Below are 23,833 nucleotides of genomic sequence, written 5' to 3'. Positions count from 1 at the left end.
TCCGTCCGAAATCTTGCTCTGCTTCAGTCGTAATTCCATGCTCGCGTTCGTTGAGCTACAGGGTTGTCAATTCGATGCTTTTTATCGTACGAGTATGCAGGAAACGTCAGACCGACTGAATGTAAGGCCACGAATGACGGTCCAGACATGAATTGCTTCGTCGTGTTGTCTGTCGTATTGAATAGGTGTTGTCGCGAAGGATCGTCGAATGTAAGCATCGAGACCCTCGTTCCGAGGACCGCTTCAAAACAAAGAAGTCCGAAGTGTTGACGTGGTGCATCTCGTTCCCAAGCTTCCCTGAACAGAGCCGACCCCGAAAGGCGGACACTGCTTTTCCGGGACTACGCCTTGCCACTGTAAACCCGTAGAATCTGCCCACCTGGCACTCCACTTCTTGTATCTTTGTCATATCTCCGTTCTCGCTACCCGAGAGCCTGCTGTCCCAGCCGCATCGACTATTCACAAATTTGGACCGATAGGCGCGGAACTTCAGCCGTCGAATCCACCGACCTCACCACTCCCCTTCACGACCACCTGCTCCCACTACTCTCACCTCACTCGCACAGGCACACTCACGCCATGGCCTCCCTCGACACGCTGGACATCGTCGTCCTGGCCATCCTCCTCCTCGGAACCATCGCATACTTCACCAAAGGCACATACTGGGCAGTCCCACCGAAGGACCCGTACGCGTCTCTCACAAATGGATCCGCCAAGGCAGGCAAGAGCAGGGACATTCTTGAAAAGCTGGAAGAGACGGGCAAGAACTGTGTCATCTTCTACGGCTCTCAGACAGGAACGGCCGAAGATTATGCTTCTCGCCTCGCCAAGGAGGGTTCATCGCGTTTTGGATTGAAGACCATGACCGCCGATTTGGAAGAGTACGATTACGAGAACTTGGACAAGTTTCCTGATGACAAGGTTGCTTTTTTCGTGTTGGCCACCTATGGCGAGGGCGAGCCTACCGACAATGCTGTGGAGTTTTACGAATTCATCGGCGGGGAGGATGTCTCATTCAGCGAGAAGAGCGCCGAAGAGTCTCCTTTGGGCGGCATGAAATATGTCACTTTCGGCCTTGGAAACAATACTTACGAGCACTACAACTCCATGGTTCGAAATGTCGACAAGTACCTTACGCGACTCGGCGCTCAGCGTATTGGAGAGGCTGGTGAGGGCGATGATGGTGCCGGCACTATGGAGGAGGATTTCCTGGCCTGGAAGGAGCCCATGTGGAACGCACTTGCAGAGGCTATGAACTTGGAAGAGCGCGAGGCCGTCTACGAGCCCGTTTTTGAGGTTACAGAGAAGGAGAATATGGACGCTTCCCACGATACGGTCTACCTAGGCGAGCCCAACAAGAATCATCTTGAAGGCAAGTCAAAGGGTCCCTACAACGCACACAACCCGTACATCGCACCCATCGCCGAGTCATACGAGCTCTTCCACGATAAATCACGAAACTGCCTGCACATGGAGATTGACATTTCCGGATCGAACCTGTCCTACACTACTGGTGATCATATTGCTGTTTGGCCCAATAACCCCGGCCGCGAGGTGGAACGGTTGCTGAAGGTTACTGGATTGAAGAAGAAGGCAGACACTGTGATCACCGTCAAGGGTATGGATGCCACCGCCAAAGTTCCTTTCCCTACGCCGACTACCTACGACACTGTCTTCCGCTACCAGCTGGAAATTTGCGCCCCAGTCTCTCGACAGTTCGTCGCTACTCTTGCCCAGTTCTCTCCCAACGATGAAATCAAGGAGAAAATGACAAAGATTGGCGGTGACAAGGAGACCTTTTCCGCCGAAGTCGCCAAGAAGAATTTCAACATTGCGCAATTCCTTGAGCACATCGGCAATGGTCAAACGTGGGATAAGATTCCATTTGCTCTTTTTGTCGAGTCTTTGAACAAAATCCAACCCCGATACTACTCCATCTCGTCCTCATCTCTTGTTCAGAAGAACAAGGTCTCCATCACTGCCGTGGTCGACTCGGTTGCGGTTCCTGGTGCGCCTCACATCGTCAAGGGTGTTACAACAAATTACCTACTCTCTCTCAAGCTCAAGCAGGAAGGCCAGTCCAACCCCGATCCACATGGTCTTAACTACGCCATCACCGGTCCTCGAAACAAGTACGATGGCGTCCACGTTCCTGTTCACATTCGTCATTCCAACTTCAAACTTCCGTCAGACCCTAGCAAGCCGATCATCATGGTCGGACCGGGAACTGGTGTTGCACCATTCCGAGGATTCGTCCAGGAGCGTGCTCAGCAAGCGAAGAACGGCGAGAAGGTTGGCAAGACACTACTGTTCACCGGCAGCAGAAGTCGCAAGGAGGACTTCATGTATGAAAAGGAGTGGGAGGTAAGCTTAGCGTCGCATAGCCTTTGACGAGATTGCCAGGATTGACATGACTTCACAGCAATATACTAAAGACCTCGACGGTCAATTCGAGCTCATCACCGCCTTTTCCCGCGAAAGCGACAAGAAGGTGTACGTCCAACACCGCCTGAAGGAGCGTGCCGAGGAAGTCAACAAGCTGTTGGAGCAGAAGGCGTACTTTTATGTGTGCGGTGACGCGGCGAACATGGCACGAGAGGTCAATGAGACTCTGTCGACAATCATCAGTGAGCAACGGGGTGTTGAGAAGAAGAAGGCCGAGGATGTGGTCAAGGGCATGAGGAGTGGGAATTTGTACCAGGAGGATGTCTGGTCGTAGACGGAATTCGGTCTATACAATGTGCAGGATACAGGCTGAGCGGATATTTGTTCGGGGCTGGCGTTTAGAGGGAGAGATGAGGAAGACATGGCGGAGAGCGGACTGTAGATAGGTGTTGAGGATGGGACATAGCATGGATTCCTGCTGCGATGCTTCGTCTTTGATCTAGTACACTTCATTACACCGAATCCTCCACTATCGTGATGCTGCTGAATCTCATCGAACAATGCCCAGTACCAAGGTACTCATTTAGACTTCAAAACCTTGAGAAGCACAGGGCATGTGGAGGATATTCTGACGTTTCTTCCGTCTACTTCTTCTCCCTCCATTTACCCTCTTGCAAGTCAACAGCATACATCGGTCGCTCCGGAAAGCGGCATTGACGGTCGTACCGCACTCAGCGCCCGTTGCGATCATCACACCCGGCCGCAGATGTATGAAGGCACTCGTCAATTCGCCATTAGAGACGCACTCCTCGCCCGCGGACCAGGTTCGGCCACCTGCAGTCTTGCTCTCTGACAGCGACAATGAGGGGTTGAGTCTTGCGTCGACGAAGGAAGCGCTGTCGATTTTTATGCTGTACGCCGACGGACCGAGATGGCCGAGGGTGCAGGGTGTGTGATCGACTTTGCAGCTGCGGTGCATCGATGGGTGATGTCTGGTGGTTGGAGGTCATCGACTCATCAGAGGAAGAGAGATTGCTTGCGGACGGCACAGGCGCGTTTGTTTTGTGAAGGATTCGTTGATCAAAGTTGCTGGTTGCACAGTGTTGTAGGTTCCGCATTGTTGCCGGTCCCTTGCATGTATTGTGGACAGCGCAGCCTTTTGAGGGCGCTGCTGGAGATAGAAGTGATGCTAACGTGCGAAAGCAAGAGGAGGAATCAATTCCGTCAAATGTCTTGAAAGTCGATGGCACATCAACATTGGAGGGACACCACCAGTCAATGTATGTGGTGCGTTGGCACGCAGTGCAATACTGCCGCAGCTCAACCAGATCGCCAACGCACTGCTAGCCCGGTATTCAAGGACAGGCGATCAGGGGAACAAGCGCCGATGCAGGTACAACCAATGATCTCCATTGTTCGACTGGGCTATTTCTGCCGCCGTGCTTGGACGACCAGGACTCGAAGTTCTTCTGTGCCACCCCAAGCCGTGAGATTCTTCACAATGCGGCTACGATTGCATCAGTATGGTGGTGAGCGCGCTCGTTGCAAGAGATGGTCTACCCACGATAGCATCGATACAACGGCGCTACACCTTCGGAAAAGGCTTCACCTCGACGACACCTGTCAAAGGATTTCTCGATGGCAATGCCGACAGGGTGGAACCGAATGTGATCTATCACAAACGGGTCCCGACCGAAAGAGGAAGACGCTCACGGGCATAGTGCGGCACAGCGGGGCATCGCAGACGCCTTCTTCCCTATTCAGATCGGATGGCAGAGGCAATGCCAGATACCGGGTGCTATCAAGATGGGAGTCAGCGAGTGAGCGACCAAGCAGTGGACAGGTGGAGAGAGGTAACGATCCACAGGTGCAGTGTTGGACCGTCTAAACCGGGGCGAGCGAGCATTCTGTGGCGTTCTCCGCATGATGATCATGCAGCGGGAGGATGGTCGCAGGACCAAACAGCGCAGAGCTGTCTACTGAGCCTTGTCTGTTTTGAACAAAGCCGACAGGGCTTGCATGGTGCAAAACAACCGGAGGGACGTGCTTGTGACAGGTACGCAGAGTCGGATCTGCAAGGCCATAACACGACCATTCGTCTGCCCTGGAGCTCGGCATTAGTGCACATCGTACTGTAAGGCATTCTTCTTCCTTTTGACGTTCAGTCGTCCTCTTCTTCCTCCTCATACTGTACTTTTACTCCTCGATCTCCCCAGCTTCAGCGGATTACCTTAGCTTCAAGTATCTTTGCGCTTCGTTTGCATCGATCTGGTTGTGCAGAAATAAGGGACTTTGAGGAAGTAAGAGGCTATCGAGAGGCCAAAACAATTCAGACGAGCGTGAGAGCATCAATTGGGGAGTGGTATCGTCTGGCGTTGGAAGAAATTGGAACATATCGAGGTCGTTATCGATAGCGGCGACTCCCTCCTCCTCCCCCTCCTCGAAGACGAGATCGACCGGCCTTCCGCGCACCGTCATATAACAGGACTCGATCATCCCACTCATCAATACCGACCGACTTCATCCTTCCGCCAACATCTCCAGGCGCCTTCTCGATTCCGCAGCGTTTTCCACGGCATCAAGGTAAGCTCCTTCCTTCAACCTCATACCAGACGGCCCGAGAGTTCCAAGCACCTACCCTCACTTCACAACTTCCAAAACCTCCATCTTCGACTTCTCTTCCTTCTTCTTCTTCTTCTTCCACCACAAACAACAACTAACACTCGCAGTGCAGCCTTTTCTCATTCGTCTTTGCATACGCCTGTCGACCATACCACCACCACCGGTAGCATAGCATCCTGCTCATCACACCTGCTCTGCAGCTATCGCCAACTCACCGTTGCAATTTGTCCGGCCATCCCATTCGCTTCAGTTCAGCAGGTAAGTCACCTCTCGCCATCGACATCTCATCCATTGGGAGACGGTGAGGGCAAAACTCATCAAGCATCATTTCCATCCCCTTGACTCTCACTGACATGAACTCGCAGAACCAGATCACCCACCCTTCCGAACGAACCTTCACCGGAAGATATCCATCCACTTCACGCATCACCGGTAAGCCTCTTCTGCGTTGTGATCTGCACATTGCAGTAACGACAGCAAGACTGGCAAGCCATTCGACACCACTTCACCCAGCACACCCCTCAGAAAGAGCATCATCCCACACATCCCCTTGCCTACTCCAGAGTCTTTCACCATGACACACTTTGGCCACCACAATTTCAATACCCAACAATCTTCGTTTGGGAATCCTTTACGTCGGCAAGCAGGTACTGATGGTGCTTACAAGAACATGGCTTCCATGGACTCGAAGAACACCAACTACAACCGCCAGAACAACGGATACAACAGCAACACGATGTACGGCGGTCAGCAGCAATATGTCTCTCGTGCTCAGCAGGGTCAAGGCTACGGCATGCAACACAATTCCGGCTCCGACTCTATGGCCGCACTCGCTCATGGGTTCCAAGGCATGAACATGGGTGCTCAGACCTTTGCTGCTCAGGCCAAGAACGCAATGATGTCGTCTGGTGCCAGCAACTACGGTGGCCTCTCCGTGGCTACCTCAATGCCCGCCACGATGTATGCCAATGCTGGCCAATACGTCTTTCCCAACAACTATGCCACGGCACAAACGGCTCAGTCACCGGGCATGTACACGCCACATGCGTCTCAGTACATGCAGCAGCTCAGCTATGGCAACGCATATCAGCAGCAACACGATAACAGCCCAATGTCTCAGAACTGGACACCGACCACGGCTGGTGCCAACGGAGAAGTGCCCACACTCATCACACCTCGCCGAGACTCCATCTCGTCCAACGAGAATGACCAGCCCACCACTCCGTCGTATGCAGGCTACCATGGCTACTCACACGGCGGTGTCGCCATCAATCGCTCTCCGAGTGGCGTCTTCACGCACAGCACTCCATCACCCACGTCCATGGTTGGTGCATACGGCATGCCCATCGCCAAGCAGCCTGAACAGGTCGACGTCTCGCCACGCATCAAGCTCCTCATCTCTCGCGAGCCAATTATCCCACGCGCGATTCCTGCTCCATCGTCGCCGCTCAAGCCTTTGGATCGTGCGCTGGAGAACCAGCGTGGTGAGACCAACGTCTACATCCGTGGCCTCCTCCCCGAGACCACCGACGAGCTTCTCGAGATCTGGGGATCTCGCTTCGGCGATATCAAGAGCTCCAAGTCTATCATCGACCTCAATACTGGCTTGTGCAAGGGGTATGTGGCTCTCGTGCCGAACCTTGTTCCCTCTTACTGACATCTTCCAGCTTCGGGTTTGTGAAGTACCACAACTACGAAGACGCCGAGAACTGCATCCGCGGCTTCCACTACCTTGGATACGAAGTCAGCTTCGCTCGGGAGTCCTTCTACTCCAAGCTGAAGACATTTGCCGACACGTCCAATACCAACCTCTACGTCTCCAACCTGCCCAAGTCGATGAACGAGCATGAGCTCGCCAACCTCTTCGCTCCTCATCAGGTGGCGTCATCCAAGGTGCTTCGAACCAAGGAGGGACATGGTCGAGGTGTCGGATTCGCTCGGTCAGTCACCTTCTCATGCTCACTATCTGTCCTATCGCTGACCCTCACCAGTTTTAACACCCGTGACGTCTGCGAGGAGGTCATCAAGACTTTCAACAACCACACCATCAGCTCCGGCGGCGAGGAGATGCAGATTCAGATTCGCTACGCCGACACTCAGGAGCAGAAGTCGCTCAAGCAGCAGACGCAAGCTGCGCGCCAGTTCCGATCGGCAGAGTACGAGTACGCTACGCAGGCCTGGCGCCAGGGCCGGCTTCCATATGCCGGCTCCAACACCCATGACGGTCAGAACTCCAACGAGTTTGATCAGTATCTCGGTACGACTCCAGCAGTCCCCATCCAAGGCCAGCGTTGGGCCCAGTCCGCCATCCGCCAGATGCCAGGTCGCAGCCCTCTGGGTGCCGTTCCATACACACCCAACGCAGCTCAGCTCAACGTCACCACCAAGACCGACGGCCAGGCCACTCCGACCGACGCGGGTGCCGACTCGAAGCCTGCCACCGGCTCCCCAGCCACTGCTCAGGCAACCACCACAGTCGACTCTGTCGCTCCAGCAGAGCAGGAGTAGGAGGCATTCCTCTTCCCAACATCACTACTGTCGACCGAGCGTACATCGCACTGTACACGATCATGACTACACGGCTGCCATTCTGAGCTCACGATTGAGTACGAGCGTCTCTCACCACGCATCGCCTCACCGCATCACTACGCAACGCTGCATTCCTACCGCCGCGACCGGTCCCTGATCGCACCCACTGTCGCTCACTGCCAAAGACTATCCGCATATGCAGTGTGATATGGTGGCATATTACAGCATTACATCAACAATGTGTGTTCGTCATGCCGCCATGGCTGACTTGGGAATGGAATATCTTTGGGTCGCAGATACAGACAACAGCTTTTTTCTTTCTTCGCGTTTGCGGTGTCTTTCTTCTTTTGCTCTTCAGCGCGGCTGCCACCAGAATGTAGCCTTCACAGGCGTCGAATGGAGAACGGATAATGGATGAGGATTGTCGCTGCTATGAATCATGACTCGATGGTATCCAAAAGTAAATAGACTGTTACAATTGCTTGTCGTCGTTGCGAATGTCGCGTCTTGTCCAGTCGGTCACATTATTCCATCGTGATGTCTTGTCGTCCGCAGATGGCGCCGCCGTCGCCGCCTTGGACAGCGCGGTCATCGTCTTCTCGTTCAGCCGCATCCTTCGGCCGGACGAGCTTGTGCAGATGTCCGGTGCAACCTCGTATCGTCGGAGCTCCGAAGCTTGTCCAGCTTTCTGGCGACAACATGGTTCTTGTGCGAGGTGAGAAAAAAGAAGGTTGTCGAATCATCATTGGCTGTATAAAAAGGGACGGTGTGCTTACGTGAAAGGATCACAGGATCAGCCTCCCCCGGAACGTTCGAACTCTCTGCGCTGTCCCCGAGTGGATACCTTAGGGTTCAGATCGTCCCGTTCATCTGCAAGGCACGAAGACTTGTGAATCTTGATGAATCCACTTCGTCCTCTACGACCACTATTATCATCCTTTCAACCATATTCGTTCTACCCGGCCGTGCGGCGTGCCAACCTTGTCAGCGCACGTACACGAAGCTCGCCGCAGTAATCCGGACTTTTGGTGAAACGCGAACGCTCCAGCTTTCGCCCGTTTGGATCAGACGAGGCGATGCATCTGCACGCGGTGAGATAGAATGAGTATGTCGCCCTACTTGCGAAACTGTGTTCTGCCAAAGGAACCAGTCATCTGCTATGCAGGACTCTCTACTGACGACACCGTGCGTCTTGACAGCCGTTGCTACACCTTCAGATGGACGTCCGTTGCTCTCCCTCAACTCCGAACATCCCTATCCCGATCCGAGTAGCAGTCCACCGCCGGAGCCTCTCTTGGTCGCCCCACCCACCGCTGCCTATCCACCGCCGCCGCCTAATCCGAATCAACGCGAATCGCCAATAAATCGTGGCCGAGCGCTGAGTGCCACGAGCATCCGCAATGCATCGCCGCGAGCCACAACACCAGCATCGCAGTCGCGACCCAGCTTAGAATCCGAGCGCAAACCTTCAGTGACCTACGGCCACCATCGACAGACGTCCATAGTGCATGGCGTACAGCACTCGCGAAATCCTAGCATGTTATCCTCTGCCCAGTCAAGTCCGTTGAGCCCGCAGAAGATCATGGCGAATAGTGGTGGAGACACAGGTGCGGGTGCCTATAATCCGATGGCAGTCCTGCATAAGAGTCCGTCCATGTCGACTTTGCATGCGAATCCTCCAAGTAATGGTGCGGCGATTGCGGCGAATCGAAGCTTTGAAAGTGGTCCTTTGCAAAGGCGGCAACCAGAGAGAATGCACAGTGGGAAGGTCAAGAGAAGTCACGAACATCAGAGGTCACAGTCAAGAGCACAGCCGCAACAACCACAGCCAGAACCGAAGACCGTTGGAGAATATGCGTTACACCACCTGTTCACGTCGTTCATTGCAGAGGCCGATGAGCGGATCGAGCGATGTATGATTAAGGCCGGCGAGCCAGAGCTTCGAATTGAGAGCATCTGCGGCCCTGGAGCTGATCCGGCGTTCGATCAGTTGATCAGTTCGTTGGGACATATCAACCGTCATAAACCAAATTCTTTGATCGATTCGGTCATTCATTGGCGCAAGAAGAAGGCAGACACAGCGAACACCGTGTACAACGAACTCAAGCTCATGCGAGAGACTGCAGGAGCCACGCAGCGCGCGATGACGAACGGACCAACATCAGCACCAGGACCTTCAGCAAGTAGCCAGACTTTCACGTTGATGGAGACTAACGTTGCAATGGCGGATCGACGGTCGACGGTCTCGATCTACATCCTTTGCCGGGTCCTCATCGAGATCATTGGTCAAACAACCTTGAAGGCGTTAAATGGTCCGGACAGCTCTTTGAACACCGCAGGACGGCTTGAAGATGTCATTTACGGACAACTCCAGAGCGCTGATCCCGATTTACTGGCGACCTCACCTGTCATTAAGGCGAATTGGGTCATTCGCGGACAACTTTTGGGTGTCATGAGTGGGGTTCGTTTCGATGAAGTCGTGGAGAGATTTCTGAAGGACCTTAAGGCTGCTCAAAAGCGGTTGGCTGTGAAAGGACTGGCTGAGCCTAAACTCGCGGCCAAGACTGCTCTGCTGGTCCAGAGTATGAGATGGCTGAAAGTGCGGTCTCAGCCTGACGAGGCGTGGGAGCAGTCATGTCAGATGCTGCAGCTGCTGGCAAGATTCTTCGCGGAAGTTCACGGCCGGACCATGAAACATGCCTACGCGGAGCTGTTCGAGCATCTGCTCTTACCCATCGCGGCCACTGCAACATCTGAACTGAACATGCCCAGGTGGAAGGAAGTGGTGGCTGTACTGCAGCCAAAGATCACGCAGATGCTGTCAAAGGCGGACCATTGGCCGTATGTCTATCCGATGCAGGCTGTCCTGTTATGTGCTTCGCCTGCAGAGCACTTCGCATCACAATGGCTTCCTCTCGTTACGACCTTTCAACCCAAGGCAAGAGACCGGGCAGGAAGATCACATGCGCTTAAGGCTATTTGTCGACTCGTCTGGCGATACCTTTACCGCACCTCAGAATCAATGAATGCAGTGACACGGAAGCTGGATGAGATTGTCAAGCTTGTCTTTCAAGGCGGGAAGCGTGTGCTGATATCCACGGATCCAACCATCGCGGACCCTCTCATCCAGCTGATACGGATCATTGGATACAAACACCAAGACCTGTGCTTCCGGACCATCATCTTCCCACTTATGAACGCGGAGCTGTTCTCAAGTCCGGAGAAGGACTTGAAGATTGAGAATCTCGACCCTGAGAAGACTGTCATTGCTATTCGAGCATTTCTCGCCATCATGGCAGACCTTGAAGGAGGTCAGCCTCCTCCCTTTCCCACCCACTTTGAGTGCGATTCTCTTATGGACCCGCACTCCCGATCTCCCATCACTCATCGAAGAACACGCTCTCAAGGATTTGTCCTCTCCGCTGGTCGGACAGAACGCCTTTCACGACCCGTGATGACCACGAATCTTAATGAAGTTGCTCGCGAATACTATGTCAAATTTTGCAAGATGCTCGGCCAATTGACCATCATTTGCGACAATACTTTTGGAGGTCAAGCTGTCCTCGATGAGAAGTTTTCCTCCCATACGACGCCGAAGACGCCCATGGCAGAAGCTTTCACGTTCAATCGGAGAGACGAATTTTCGACCCCTACCGACGTCAGACAGCATTACTATGATCTGCTGCATGTCGCTGTAGAGGCTCTACCACGATGTCTTTCGCCCCATCTGCCTATCAATTCTTTGGTCAATCTACTGTGTACTGGCACAGCTCACGTCCAGTCACATATTGCTACATCCTCGGCGCAGTCGCTCAAGTCTATCGCTCGACAGTCGCATGCGCAGCAAGTCACGATTGGCTTTGCCCGATTCATTTTCAACTTTGATGATCGATATGCCACCGTCTCGGATGGCAGTCTTCTGGGTCCCGGTCACATTGAGAACACACTCAAGCTGTACGTCGAGCTCTTGCAAATCTGGATCGACGACATACAGCAGCGTACGAGAAAGGCCGTCGTTGTGGATCCAACCGATGAAGACGACCAGGGCATCCGACCCCTGCCACTGGATCTTGCCGGTGTCCTAGCACATGTGGATGAAGTAGAGTCGCATGGACTCTTCTTCTTGTGCTCGCCATCGAGAGCTGTGCGAGCTGTTGCAGTCAATGTCCTACGCCTCATCACCAAGTTTGACACGGCGCTTGGGAAGCCCTGTACACGAATCATCAGTATACTCGAGGGTGGCTCGCATCAAGTGATTGATGTGAACGATGAGCGCCTCACGCTGGCAGAACGGAGCCGACTTCAAAAGGGTTTACGGAAGGGCAATGTCAACAACACCCTTGTTGAGTTGTGCAGTAGTGACATTGCACACGACGCCAACTTGTGGTTCAAGGTCTTTCCGAACCTCATCCGTCTGAGCTCAGAGATCTGCTTACACGCAGTCGCACTGACAAGAGAGCTCGTCTGCCAACGATTGACGCATAGCCATCGCTCAATCGGCAACCTAGCAGAAGGTAGCAAGCAGGCGCAAAATGCTCTGGAGCAGGCATTCGCTTCCAACAAGCCTCCCACCCGCCTCAACAGTACCTCACCAGACATTGTTATCGAGCAATGGAAGATCCACCTCATCTTCGCTTGCACGACTTTGACCAACATCGGTGGAGCGCCGAATTACCCGCTCGTGTCAAGTCAGAGCTCGCAGCATACACGCAAAAGCTCCAAGTCATCTGCGACCAGCCAGGAGAAGATCGCTTCCGCATCGGAGCTGTTTACTCGTGTCGTGCCTTTTCTATCGGCATCAAATGCCAACGTGAGAAGCGCAGCGGTCGCTGGGCTGGGCGCAACCAATGCAACGCTGTTTCAGACTCTTCTGGAATCTTTACAGCCATTCATCGCGCTATGCAGTGCTGACGCCAAAGATCGCTTAGCGTCCCATCAACGCAGCGTCACCAATCCGCGTCGAAACCGACAGACGGATTGGCTACGTACGGAGATCACCCATCTGCTTAGTCTGACTTGCCCTCTACTGCAAGATCCTGCGACTCTCGGCGAAGACTACATCATGACATACATGGTCGACTACACGAAGCACCTGCGAATCTTTCTGAGCGATACTGACATTCAAGCGGACCTGGAGTTTCAGAAGCTGCGCACACACTTCTGCACGCTGACGGAAGGCCTTTACGACTGCATTCGGAAATTGAAGGACAGTTCGCAATGGATGTCTTTTCAATCTCGTCAGGCTACATTCGCGCTGCTGGAAAACTGGTGTGGCTTCTCGCCGAACGAATCTCAGCTTCGCAGACAGCAGGAACATATTCGTCGGTCAATTCTGGACCGCGAAGGCGACATGAGAAGCAGGACCATCATCAACTCGGCTATTGAGAAGGAGAAGAACGAGCTGCAACATGCTGCGCTCAGTGCTATGGCTATGCTTTGCGCTGGCCCGCTGCAGTTCGTTGCTGACAACAGAGTGCTCATGCAGTTCGATGTGCGTCGCATGCTGTCGTGGATCAATGGCATCTTCGAAGCACCCAGTGATCGCACGCACGCTGTAGGCCGCAAGGCTCTGCAGAACCTCATCGCTCACAATCTCGATCAGCCATATCTTGTGGCGCAGACGATGAGAATGTGCTACATCGCCCGTATGCCGAAGGCGCTGGGAAGCTACTTTGAGGTTGTCACCAAAGTCTTGACGGACAATAGCAATGTCCACACCCCCTTCTGGAAGATCCTCTGTGCTTGCTTGTACACGCTGGGCAATGAGGACAGCAGCGTACGAACAAAGTCGGCTCGCCTGCTGCGCACGTTGGAGGAGCGGCTAGGCAGGACGTCGAAGCTCCAAGATCTGGACATCAGTGTGTCCGATAAGACAACGGCGGTGTACAAGCTGGCACAGTTTGAGATTTCACGAAGACTGGCGAATGCGCATCCTGAGTTGGCGTTCCACGTCTTCTCGGAGTTCTCGGCATACTTCAACGAACTCCAGCCAGACCATCAACGCAATATGGTCTCGGGTATGCTGCCGTGGATACAGGCCATCGAGCTGCAATTGGATCCCAACGGAGGACCGACGGGAACTTCGCACATGCTCTTGGTCAATCTGTTCGAAATCACTGTCAAAAGTAGCATTGCTCTGCACAACGAGATTCAAGCTCTCTGGCAAGCTCTCGCGACAGGGCCATATGGCGGAAATGTGCAGCTGATTCTCGACTTCATCATAACCATCTGCTTAGACAAGAAGGAGCAAAATTTCGTCATTTACGCCAAGCAGATTGTGGTGTTCTTGTCCAAGACGCCTGCTGGTGCTCGAGTGGTGGAGCATCTTATCATGCAAATCGTGCCGAAGACAATGGTCGCGGAGCGACGAGAGCCGATGCAGACTCCTGTCGACACTGCCGGTCTGCCCTACATTGCCGATCTGGCTGTGGTTCTGCCTAGCGGCGCCAAACAGAACGGCCTGTCCTTGGGACAGCTGAGCATGATCTTACTGGTCGATCTGGTCGTGTCGCCATTCCAGCTTGCCGCGGACAAGGTGCCTGTCTTACTTCAAGTCGTCCTCGTGCAATGGGATCAGTACGTCAGTGTTGTGCAAGATCAAGCTCGTGAGATGCTGGTTCATCTCATTCACGAGCTGGTCATCTCCAAGATCGACGAGAGCACGACCGAGCCAGACAAGAAATCAATTGAAGACTTCATCGAGCTGGTCAGACAGCAGGATCCGAAGATTTCTTGGTCCTACACGGATAGCGAGGTGCGTGCCGGCGAGGAGGACAGCAGAGCTGTCTCTGAGCCCATGGCCTATGTGGTCGACGAAGTCGTGAGGATCTTTTCCATCACGTATCCTGGTATACGAGCAGAGTTGGGCAAGGTCACTATGCAATGGGCTACGTCTTGCGCGGTCCGGCACGTCGCATGTCGGAGCTTCCAAGTCTTCAGATGCGTGTCAACGACGCTGGACCAGCCCATGCTGGCAGATATGCTAGCAAGGCTGTCAAATACCATCGCCGACGATGAGAACCACGACTACCTCGTCTTCTCGCTCGAGATTCTCACTACTTTGAGGAGCATCATCGACGCATTGGATCCGCTGAATTTATTGCCATATCCGCAACTGTTCTGGAATACGTGCGCCTGCCTGGACACCATCTTCGAAAGGGAATTCCAAGAATGTCTCAGCATGCTGGGACTGCTGTTGACAAAGATGGACCTCAGTGATCCGGCTGTGTTGAAGATTCTGCAAGAGAGTCAGCCGCCGACGTGGGAAGGTGGCTTCAAGGGACTCCACGCACTCATCTACAAGGGTGTGAGGTCTAGTGGATCAATGGAGCGCTCACTACAAATTATGGAGAAGCTCGTCAAGCTACCATCGAGCGATATCGTTGGAGCTGATGACCGACTGCTGTTCACGATCCTGGCGAACCTGCCAAGATATCTGCACTGGTTCGACAATGACGGCAATGCGTCTTGTCTGGAATCTGCTGATGTGCTTGGATTTGCAGCGGAGAGCCAGAACTATGTCAGTCTCGCGAGGACGCTGCAGGCGTTTGCATGTGGGAAGTTCAAGAACGAGCAAGACTTTCTCTCCCAGTGCATCGCAGCAATCCGCACCGCGTTCTTCCCTTTGCAGGAGTTCAACAGCTTGGTGTTCTTGCTCGGCATGGTCAATAACCAGACGGCCTGGTTCAAAGTCAAGACGATGCAAATTTTGTGCGTCATGATTCCAGATGTCGACATGCGAAAACCGGAGATTGCGACTCAAGGTCCAGATCTCATATCGCCACTGCTGAGACTGCTGCAAACGGAGCACTGCCAGCAAGCGTTGGATGTCCTCGACAACGTCATTGATATGACTGGCACACCACTCGACAACAAGCACCTTCGCATGAGCATGGCTGGTTCGCACTCGAGTCGCGCGACCCGGAAGGAGTACGACAGTACGAAGAGTCTGTACGGCATTCCCGAAGAGTCTGGCTGGTCTATTCCGATGCCTGCTATACACTCCGCGCGAACGAGAGCCAATGTGCACGCAGTATTCCACACTCTTGCAAACGCGACTGTTGACGGATACCACGAGACTGACGCCACGCCGGAGTTCGAGTTCCACAAGGATGATTACGGCCAGTACGACTCCTACTTTGCGGACCGCACGGCGACAATGCTTTCGGATGACACTCGTCTTGCTGATCCCAATTTCGGAGAGCTGGCCGAGAAGTTGGACACTCTTGACGACTTCTTTGACGAGGCCACGGCGACACCACCCGTCTACCCAAGCAATGTTACAGTGACGCAATACGCTGCAGACGAACGGCGTGAGAGTCTCTACGATCAGCAAGCCCTCCCTATTCTCCATCGATCTTTGAAGCGGAATGCGAGCATAACTTCCTTCCAGACCGGCTTTGCAGAGCAATTCCGTCGCCAGCCTCAGCAGCGTCCCGATCCAGCTATTATGAATCCGGCCGCTTTTGCAAACCCTGCGTCCTCGAACACCAGCCTCCGTCCGGGCCTCCATAATCGCTCTGTCACGTCGCCGATCATGACGCTCAGCACAAGCTCGTCTCGCAACGACCCGGCCGTCCTCTCAGGCGACGAGACTGCCGATGACGAACGCGAGGCTTTCTTCTCGGACGGCGATGAGGAGTACTTACCCAATCATCAACTGCGCATCGCCCGTTCGCAGACCGCCGAGGAAGCTCATCCGCGGGCTCCGCACCATACAGCGAAAAACATGCCGACGTCCGGGTCCGGAGGCGGTTTCAGGACTCTGAAGTCGAACTTGAGGAGGTTGACGAGTAGTGGAGGAAACAAGGAGGCGAGAGATGCCTTGAGAGTTGCGGCTGCTCTCACTGCGGGCAAGTCTCCAAAGGTACCGAAAATGCCTGCTTACTATGTGAAAGAAGGGCCGTTCTCGGCGGAACCTTGACGTCGTACGGAGTCAGGAAATGCATAGAAAGGAGTTGGAAGTCTGTACAAACTTTGATTGACGCGTTAGAGCGTGTAGAAAGGGAAGGAGCATTGGCTGTTTTAGGCATCGATACCCACTGAAAGAATGAGAACACTACTACCGCATTGGTTCGCACTTTCCAGTATCGAAGTGATCGAGATGTAGAAGTTCGGTCTCTTGATATAAGCACCACAGTCGAGCACTGCCACGCGTCATCTTCCACCAGCAACATCAATAAACGTCCCGGTAACATATGAGCTTGCCGGTGACAACAGCCACACAATCGCTTCCGCAACCTCACTCGCCTCTCCCGCCCTCCCCATGGGCGCCTGATTGCCCAGCCTGTCAACACGCGAAGGATCTCCCGAAAGCTCATGGATATCCGTCCTGATGATACCAGGACGCACTGAATTCACCCTAATTCCCAGCGGACCAAGTTCTTTCGCCAAGCCGGTCGTCAAGGTATCAATCGCACCCTTCGAACCCGCATAGTCGACATATTCGTTCGGACTTCCCAGTCGCGCTGCGGCCGAGGACACAAACACAATACTACCTCCTCGCCCACCCTTGGAAGCCGGCATCCGTCTCGCGGCTTCTCTCGCACAGAGGTACGCCCCGAGAATGTTCGTATCAAACACTCGCTTCAGCCGCTCAATTTCCATGTCTGCTAAGGGCATGGCTTGAGCAGTGATGCCCGCGTTGATTACCACGCCGTCGAGAGTGCCGTACTCCTTCTCTACGGCGTCGAAGAGCTCCCGGACTTGGTCTTCGTGCTTCATGTCGGCGGCTACAACGATGGCCTGACCGCCGGATACCTGGACTTCTGCCTGGCAGGACTTGGCAGATTCCATATCGCGGACATAGTTGATACCGATGTTCCAGTGCCTTTCGCCAGCGAGGATGGCGGTTGCTCGACCAATGCCTCGGCTAGCGCCGGTGATGAGTACGTTGAGCGGAGGAGATGACATTTTGGGAGCAGTCGGGCTGAGAATTGATGTCTTTACGGTCAGTCTTGCGGGTAGGGATGTCTAAACTTTCCCATTAATGTCTCTATGCACTCAGTGCTAGAAATATCCCTTGATGCGAAGTGCTGACCACTCCCTCGCTGTAGATCATTGTGGCAGAAAGATCAGGGTTCGGCTGAACCACTTGCCGCTTAACACCATCCTCCTTCACATCACCTCTGTGTTCACAAGCGAAAGCGGCGACTATTCATCGAAAAGCACTTTTTTTATGATGTTGCTGACTATGTCTATTCTTGTAGGATCTTGGTCGCGATACTTCATTCGCTCGCGAAGGGATTGAACCAACTGTAGCGATTGGGCTTCACAACAGCAGTCCCTCTTTGAACGTTCCCTGATGCCGCACCGCTATCGCCAAGAGCAATGTCGCTTTTGCAGCGCTAGTATACCGACAGAGAGTCTAGAACAGCAGAGCATCACGCGATACGGGTTCATTTCAGCTCCAAGGATTGCCTCGAAGCTTATGGTATGTCAGACGGGCCATATTCGACAGGCCATGTTCTTCTCCTTTTGGCTTACTACAGGGAAGCGACATGGATCCGAGTCACCAGATGCGGTAAATCAATAAAAGAAGGCCGCCAGCAGGTGTGTTAACTACTTCCTCTTCAGCCATACATTTCGACCGACTCTTCTGCCAACATCAATACTCTTCTCCTGTCCGCGCCATGATCTCCCTGCTTATCCTTGCCTCGCTGGGCATACAGGCGTCTGCTTTACTTCCGCGACGCTCTATCCTCCCTCGAATGGCAACCACGGACGACATCAAAATCGCTGAATTCCCGCAGCTCATCGATCACGGCAATCCATCACTAGGCACATTTCAGCAAAAGTACTACTATCAAGCGGCCTCATGGAAAGGCCCTGGATCGCCCATTATACTCTTCGCGAGCGGCGAGAACAACGCATCGGACACTTCGGGCCTCATCGTCTCTGAATTCGGGACGTATGGTGTCTTGGCCGAACAGATCGGTGCCGCTGCGATTGCCCTTGAACACCGCGTAAGTGCTTCCACTGAGGAAAGCCCTGCGGCCCTTTCGAGGGCATCGTTCGCGCTGTGCCAGGGCTTTGCGTCGCTATCGAATCTTGATTTTTCGAGCTACGGCTGACGTTTTTACTTTTTGCAATAAGTACTATGGCGACTCCAGCCCTTTCGAAGCCCTCACGACCGAAAACCTCCAATACCTTACGGTGAAAAACGTGATCAAGGATCTCACCTACTTCGCACAGAATGTCGACCTTCCCTTCGTCACACCAACTGGTAGTAGCACCGCCAAAGATGTGCCGTGGGTCCTCGTAGGTGGTTCGTACACCGGTGCCATTGCCGCCTGGACCGCTGTCGTTGATCCTGGAACTTTCTGGACTTACTACGCTTCCAGCCCGCTCACGGAGGTCATCAACGATTTCTGGCAATACTATGTACCAATACAACATGGGATGCCACAGAACTGTAGCAAAGACGCCTCAGCCCTTATAGACCACATGGACGACATTCTCCTCCGTGGCAGCAAAGAGGACATTACCGCCCTTAAAGCTCGCTTCAACTTCGAGTCGCTGCCCTACAACGACGACTTCATGAACGCTCTTGCGATGGCGCTCCTGTCCTGGCAGGGCCACAACCTTTATGCTGAGAGCGACGACTTCGACGACAACCACGTCTTCTTCGGTTGGTGCGACCACATCGAAAACGCCGTCGGCCAACCCGGCAAGGCCGGACCAAACGGTGTCGGCGTCGAACTCGCGCTTGACGGTTACGCCAAGTGGTGGAACACATTCGGCGTCGAGTATTGGCGCTCATATATAGCGTGCCCTCCGGAATATAGCGATGCTGCTTGCGCGGATAGTCGCGACCCGTCTTCGTACTACTTCACCGACAAATCGGTGGGCAGCGCCATCAATCTTCAATATCTCTGGCTGCTCTGCAACGAGCCTTTGGGATTTTGGCAGACCGGCGCACCGGTAGGGAGACCTTCGCTCGTTTCCCGCCTGACCACGGCCGAGTACTTCACGCGACAGTGCAAGCTCCTCTTCCCAACTGGCCCGCACGGTGAAACATACGCTCATGGCCGCACTGTGGAGAATGTCAACGCCTGGACGAGCGGCTGGAACAATAACAATGCTAAGCGTCTGCTGCACGTGAGCGGCGAATTCGACCCGTGGAAAGAAGCTGGTGTGTCGTCGGACTTTCGCCCTGGTGGCCCCATGATCAGCTCGAAACAGGTGGTGGTCAAGGTTGTGCCTAATGGAATCCACGCTACTGATCTGCTCACCAAGTGTGGTCTTGCGAATGCGGGGGTGCAGAAAGTGATTGACGAGGTTGTGCAGCAGTTGACCGAGTGGGTGGGGGAGTGGTATGAGGAGAAAGGGCTGAAGAAGCCATGGGCAGGTGGGAAGTGAGCATTCGAAGAGAGCATGGTGAATAGCAGCAGGCAGGATGGACAGAGTGCCATTCCTCCTGCATATTGTCTTGAGTCAGCATAAAACACCCTTGACGAGAGCTCTGAACGGACATTTTACATAGCTCAGTCCCTCATCTCTGTCATTGCCGGTGTCGGTATCGTTCTCGCCGCTGTTGGAGCCGACAAGGTGAGATTGAAACCGAACACCGGCTCTGCCACTCTGTTCTCGGCGCCATGCTTCTGATCATCCTTGTAGGGTCCTAGTCGCTAGATACGTGTACGCTCAAGGAACATGTCCACGGTGGGGCCGACAGCCCGAGGCGTTGAGATCGGCAACCTGTCCTGCTTTGAAATTCGACCTCACCTTCTGATAGACTACTTTCACTCTCAACTTTTATTCTTCATTATTCTGCCCGTGGCATTATATTCCTACCATGGCTCCAAGCAGCTACAATGCGCCAGTCGAAGGCCTACCATACTTCTCCCCCAAACATGCCTCAAATCCAGGCACGCCCTTCAAGCCCGACGACAAAACTCCCGTTCTATTCACACCCCTCACAATCCGCGGAGCCACCCTCAAAAATCGAATCATCGTCGCTCCCATGTGCCAGTACTCCACCGCCGAAGCGGGTTTTCAAATAGGTGCGCTCACACCGTAAGTATCCTGGTATACTCCCAAGACACCCTACTCATCATCTCATCCTCTCAGCTACCACATCGCAACCCTAGGCCACTACGCCCTCAAAGGCGCCTCCTTAATCTTCATCGAAGCCTCCGGCGTCCAACCCAACGGCCGCATCAGCCCCAACTGTCCCGGAATCTGGTCCGACAGCCACATCCCTGGGATCAAAGCCGTGGCCGACTTCTGCCACGCTCAAGGTGCTCTTTGCGGAATGCAACTCGCTCACGCGGGGAGGAAAGCGAGTACCCTCCCTCCATTCGTGGCCTCGCAGCATCGCTTACCCAGCAAGCGCGCCACTGCGGAGGCGGGAGGATGGCCGGAGAACGTCGTGGGTCCGTCGGGTGGGGAGGAGCACACCTGGGATGGGGTGCAGAGTGATGATCCGAAGGGCGGGTATTTTGCGCCGAGAGAGTTGTCGGTAGGAGAGATCAAGGAGATGGTCCAAGACTGGGCGACAGCAGCGAAGAGGGCGGTGAAAGCGGGCGTGGATGTGATCGAAATCCACGGCGCGCACGGCTACCTCATCCACGAATTTCTCTCACCTATAACCAACCGCCGGACGGATTCTTACGGCGGTCCTTTCGAAAACCGCACCCGCCTTCTGGTCGAAATCGTAACAGCCGTCCGAGCCGCGATGCCCTCCAGCATGCCTCTCTTCCTCCGCCTCTCCTCTACAGAATGGATGGAAGACACCGACATCGGCAAACGCCTCGGAAGCTGGGATGTCGAAAGCACGATCAAGATCTCCAAAATCGTGGCCGACTTGGGCGTTGATCTCCTCGACGTGTCGTCTGGTGGTAATCATCCTCAGCAGAGAATCAACATGTTCAACACCAAAGACTACCAGACCAAAATCGCCGCGCAGATTCGGAGGGAGGTGAAAGCGGCGGGGAAGAAATTGTTGATTGGAGCGGTTGGGTTGATTACGGAGGCGGAGCAGGCGAGAGATATTGTCGATACGAGGAGCGATGATCTCAAGGTCGAAGCCGAGGCGGCGAAGCAGATGACCGAGCCGAGGGGTAGAAGCGAGCCGATGGCTGATGTGGTTCTGATCGCGAGACAGTTCATGAGAGAACCGGAGTGGGTTTTGAAAGTGGCTTGGAGATTGGGAGTTGATGTCGCGTGGCCTTCGCAATTTTTGCGGGTGCGGTTTCCGAAGCTGTAGGATGAATTGAGCAGACGAAGTCATGTAGAGTAAATCATAGACGCATATGAAAGGTTGAGAGTTTGAGAGGTTGAGAGGTTGTCGAGAAGGAATGAAGCATTCTGTCAATTTCTGACTTGAGCAGGAATGTGTCGTCAAATTTGGATAATCATAGAGATATGTGGCGTTAGTATGCCACGGACATGATGCATATATCCACACTGCTCCGTCTCTTGAGATTCATGCGCCGCTAACCTGGAAATCGACGACTTCGTAAGACATGCTGACCACTTCCACCTTTTGAGATCATGCCAATCTCTCTTCCACCCGCTTAAAATGCACAAAATGCCTGACATAAGAATAAATCGCCTCTCACAGCTTCGTCCTCCCTTCCTCACTAGGCCCACGTCTCATAACCATACCATTGCTGCTCCCCGCCGCCGCAGTGCTACCCGCAGGTGCCGCCGCATTCGCACTCGCGCCAACAATCCTCGCAGCGCCTCTCACAGCGGAAGAGATCGCCTCGCCGACACTTCCCTCAGCACCAGGAGTCCCGCTTCGCCCACTCCCGCCTTGTCGCTGCAGTTGTGCAGATGTCAACCAGTGCACCTGTCTTGCCAGTCCTGCGACTTGCGCGCCGACGTATGTGATTTCCTCGCGGGTTCGGAGATTCTCATTCAAGCTCTGCATTTGCGTGCGGCCTTCGAGTTCCTGGAGCGATGTAGAGAGGCGGGACATTTCGTCGCGGAGTGCCTCGTGCATTGAGAGGAGATGATGCAAAGGTGATGCGTACGGGCTGTCCGCGGCTGGAGGTGGGAAGGGAGAGGCGAGATCGAAATCGGTGGTGAAGATGTGGTCGCCGGGCATAGATGTTGTGGAGTCGTTCCGTCGGCGGTATGTCCGGTCGTCGCGCCATGTCGTCAAGTCTGGCTGGGGTGTGAATATTGCTTCTTCCCCTTCAGAGGAGGTGCGGTGTAGCATAGGAATCGATGTGGAATCGGCGCTGTTTCGATCAGGATCGTCGAGGCGAGGATACAGGATGGACTGCATCGAGAAGAAGCCATTCTCGAGGACTTCCAATTTCCGGCTCATTTGTCTTTGTGCTGCTTCTTGAGAGCCGATCTTTTCAGCCTGTGCAGCGAGGACAGGCGCAAGTTTTGCAAATATGCAGCTTTCAACGTGGACTTCCACCTGCTCTCGCTTGCTTTGAACAGTGCAACCAATCGATGCTCCCGGGCACAGCACGCTCATAGCAGAACATGAGTTCTGACTGTGGTCGTTGAATTCGCGATAGAGGACCGGAGTCTTGCAAAGGTTGCACGAGACCAGCCTGTCCGGACACTTACCCCGCCAGTGCGTTTCCAAATCGCAGACCTGCATCTCTGTGCGACATGACATGCAGCTCACTCCGTGGTGAAGACAACCTTTCTCCGCATCCTTGCGCCGGACGGCGAGATTACAATCCTCGGACACGCAATCCACAAGAGCATATCCGCAGTATATTGACATATGATCCTGGGCCTCGCCACGTTTTACTTCCGCCTTGCAGCCCTCGTCACTTTTGGGACATTTGACCAGAAGATCGTCTAGTATGTTGGTCAAGATCTTGGTCATTGACGAGCGAGCGCCCAGCTTCGCGGGAGTACGACAGGTCGGGCAATCACCGCGTGGTCCATGTGGGTTGTAAGTGTTCGATGTAGTCCAAGTCTGCCGTATACAATCTCGGCAAAAGCAGTGATCGCATTCATTCAAAACAATGGGATCCACGAACGGGCAGCGGCAGATGGGACACATCAGGTTCTCATCGTAAGGCGTGACAAAGTCCAACATGCGTAAGTCCACGGGCGGATTCAAGTTCTGAGATCTGGCCTTGGCCTGGAGAAAGTTCTTTTCCTCCATGGTCCTTCGCTTCTCCAGTCTCGCGATGCCTCGCGGCAGTGTTCGTGACGAAGGCATGTCTGCGTCTACTCGATTGGCAGAGCTGCTCCGGTGAGAGGATCGCACATCCGGTGGGGCCAAGGTATTTGACGTTGGTTCGGCATATGAGCCTCCTCTGCGGTGGGAAGTGAAGAAGCTGCTGCCACTGTTCCGGTTGGATCGGGAGAAGAA

General features: G+C 54.0%; 6 protein-coding genes across 6 annotated transcripts; 5 read left to right on the top strand and 1 right to left on the bottom strand.

Annotated features, from left to right (window-relative positions):
• Nucleotides 1-533: 533 nt before the first annotated feature.
• Nucleotides 534-2,719, top strand: MYCGRDRAFT_75805 (uncharacterized protein; the record flags this gene model as incomplete). The annotated part of the gene is made up of 2 exons (XM_003849577.1): nt 534-2,364; nt 2,423-2,719. 2 exons carry the CDS (start codon nt 580-582, stop codon nt 2,717-2,719), a joined length of 2,082 nt encoding a protein of 693 aa, XP_003849625.1.
• A 3,762-nt stretch (nt 2,720-6,481) lies between these two features.
• Nucleotides 6,482-6,948, top strand: MYCGRDRAFT_28705 (uncharacterized protein; the record flags this gene model as incomplete). The annotated part of the gene is made up of 2 exons (XM_003849578.1): nt 6,482-6,624; nt 6,675-6,948. Coding segments are annotated over 2 exons (417 nt in total), but the record flags the coding sequence as incomplete, so codon positions are not given.
• Nucleotides 6,949-8,695: 1,747 nt separating this feature from the next.
• On the top strand, nt 8,696-16,459 carry MYCGRDRAFT_161269 (putative cell morphogenesis protein; the record flags this gene model as incomplete). The annotated part of the gene is made up of 1 exon (XM_003849579.1): nt 8,696-16,459. The coding sequence occupies one exon, from the start codon at nt 8,696-8,698 to the stop codon at nt 16,457-16,459; it is 7,764 nt and encodes a 2,587-aa protein (XP_003849627.1).
• A 233-nt stretch (nt 16,460-16,692) lies between these two features.
• Nucleotides 16,693-17,460, bottom strand: MYCGRDRAFT_75800 (uncharacterized protein; the record flags this gene model as incomplete). Its single annotated transcript, XM_003849442.1, has 1 exon — nt 16,693-17,460. One exon carries the CDS (start codon nt 17,446-17,448, stop codon nt 16,693-16,695), a length of 756 nt encoding a protein of 251 aa, XP_003849490.1.
• A 779-nt stretch (nt 17,461-18,239) lies between these two features.
• Nucleotides 18,240-20,022, top strand: MgSCP3 (serine carboxypeptidase; the record flags this gene model as incomplete). The annotated part of the gene is made up of 2 exons (XM_003849580.1): nt 18,240-18,500; nt 18,631-20,022. 2 exons carry the CDS (start codon nt 18,246-18,248, stop codon nt 19,894-19,896), a joined length of 1,521 nt encoding a protein of 506 aa, XP_003849628.1.
• Nucleotides 20,023-20,318: 296 nt separating this feature from the next.
• Nucleotides 20,319-21,745, top strand: MYCGRDRAFT_75796 (uncharacterized protein; the record flags this gene model as incomplete). The annotated part of the gene is made up of 2 exons (XM_003849581.1): nt 20,319-20,553; nt 20,608-21,745. The coding sequence occupies 2 exons, from the start codon at nt 20,333-20,335 to the stop codon at nt 21,743-21,745; spliced, it is 1,359 nt and encodes a 452-aa protein (XP_003849629.1).
• Nucleotides 21,746-23,833: the final 2,088 nt, after the last annotated feature.

The sequence above is a fragment of the Zymoseptoria tritici genome, chromosome 9, assembly GCF_000219625.1.
Source record: "Zymoseptoria tritici IPO323 chromosome 9, whole genome shotgun sequence".
NCBI lineage: Eukaryota > Fungi > Ascomycota > Dothideomycetes > Mycosphaerellales > Mycosphaerellaceae > Zymoseptoria > Zymoseptoria tritici.
The sequence above is the reverse complement of the archived record's forward strand: the minus strand, read 5'-3'. Positions and strand labels throughout refer to the sequence as shown.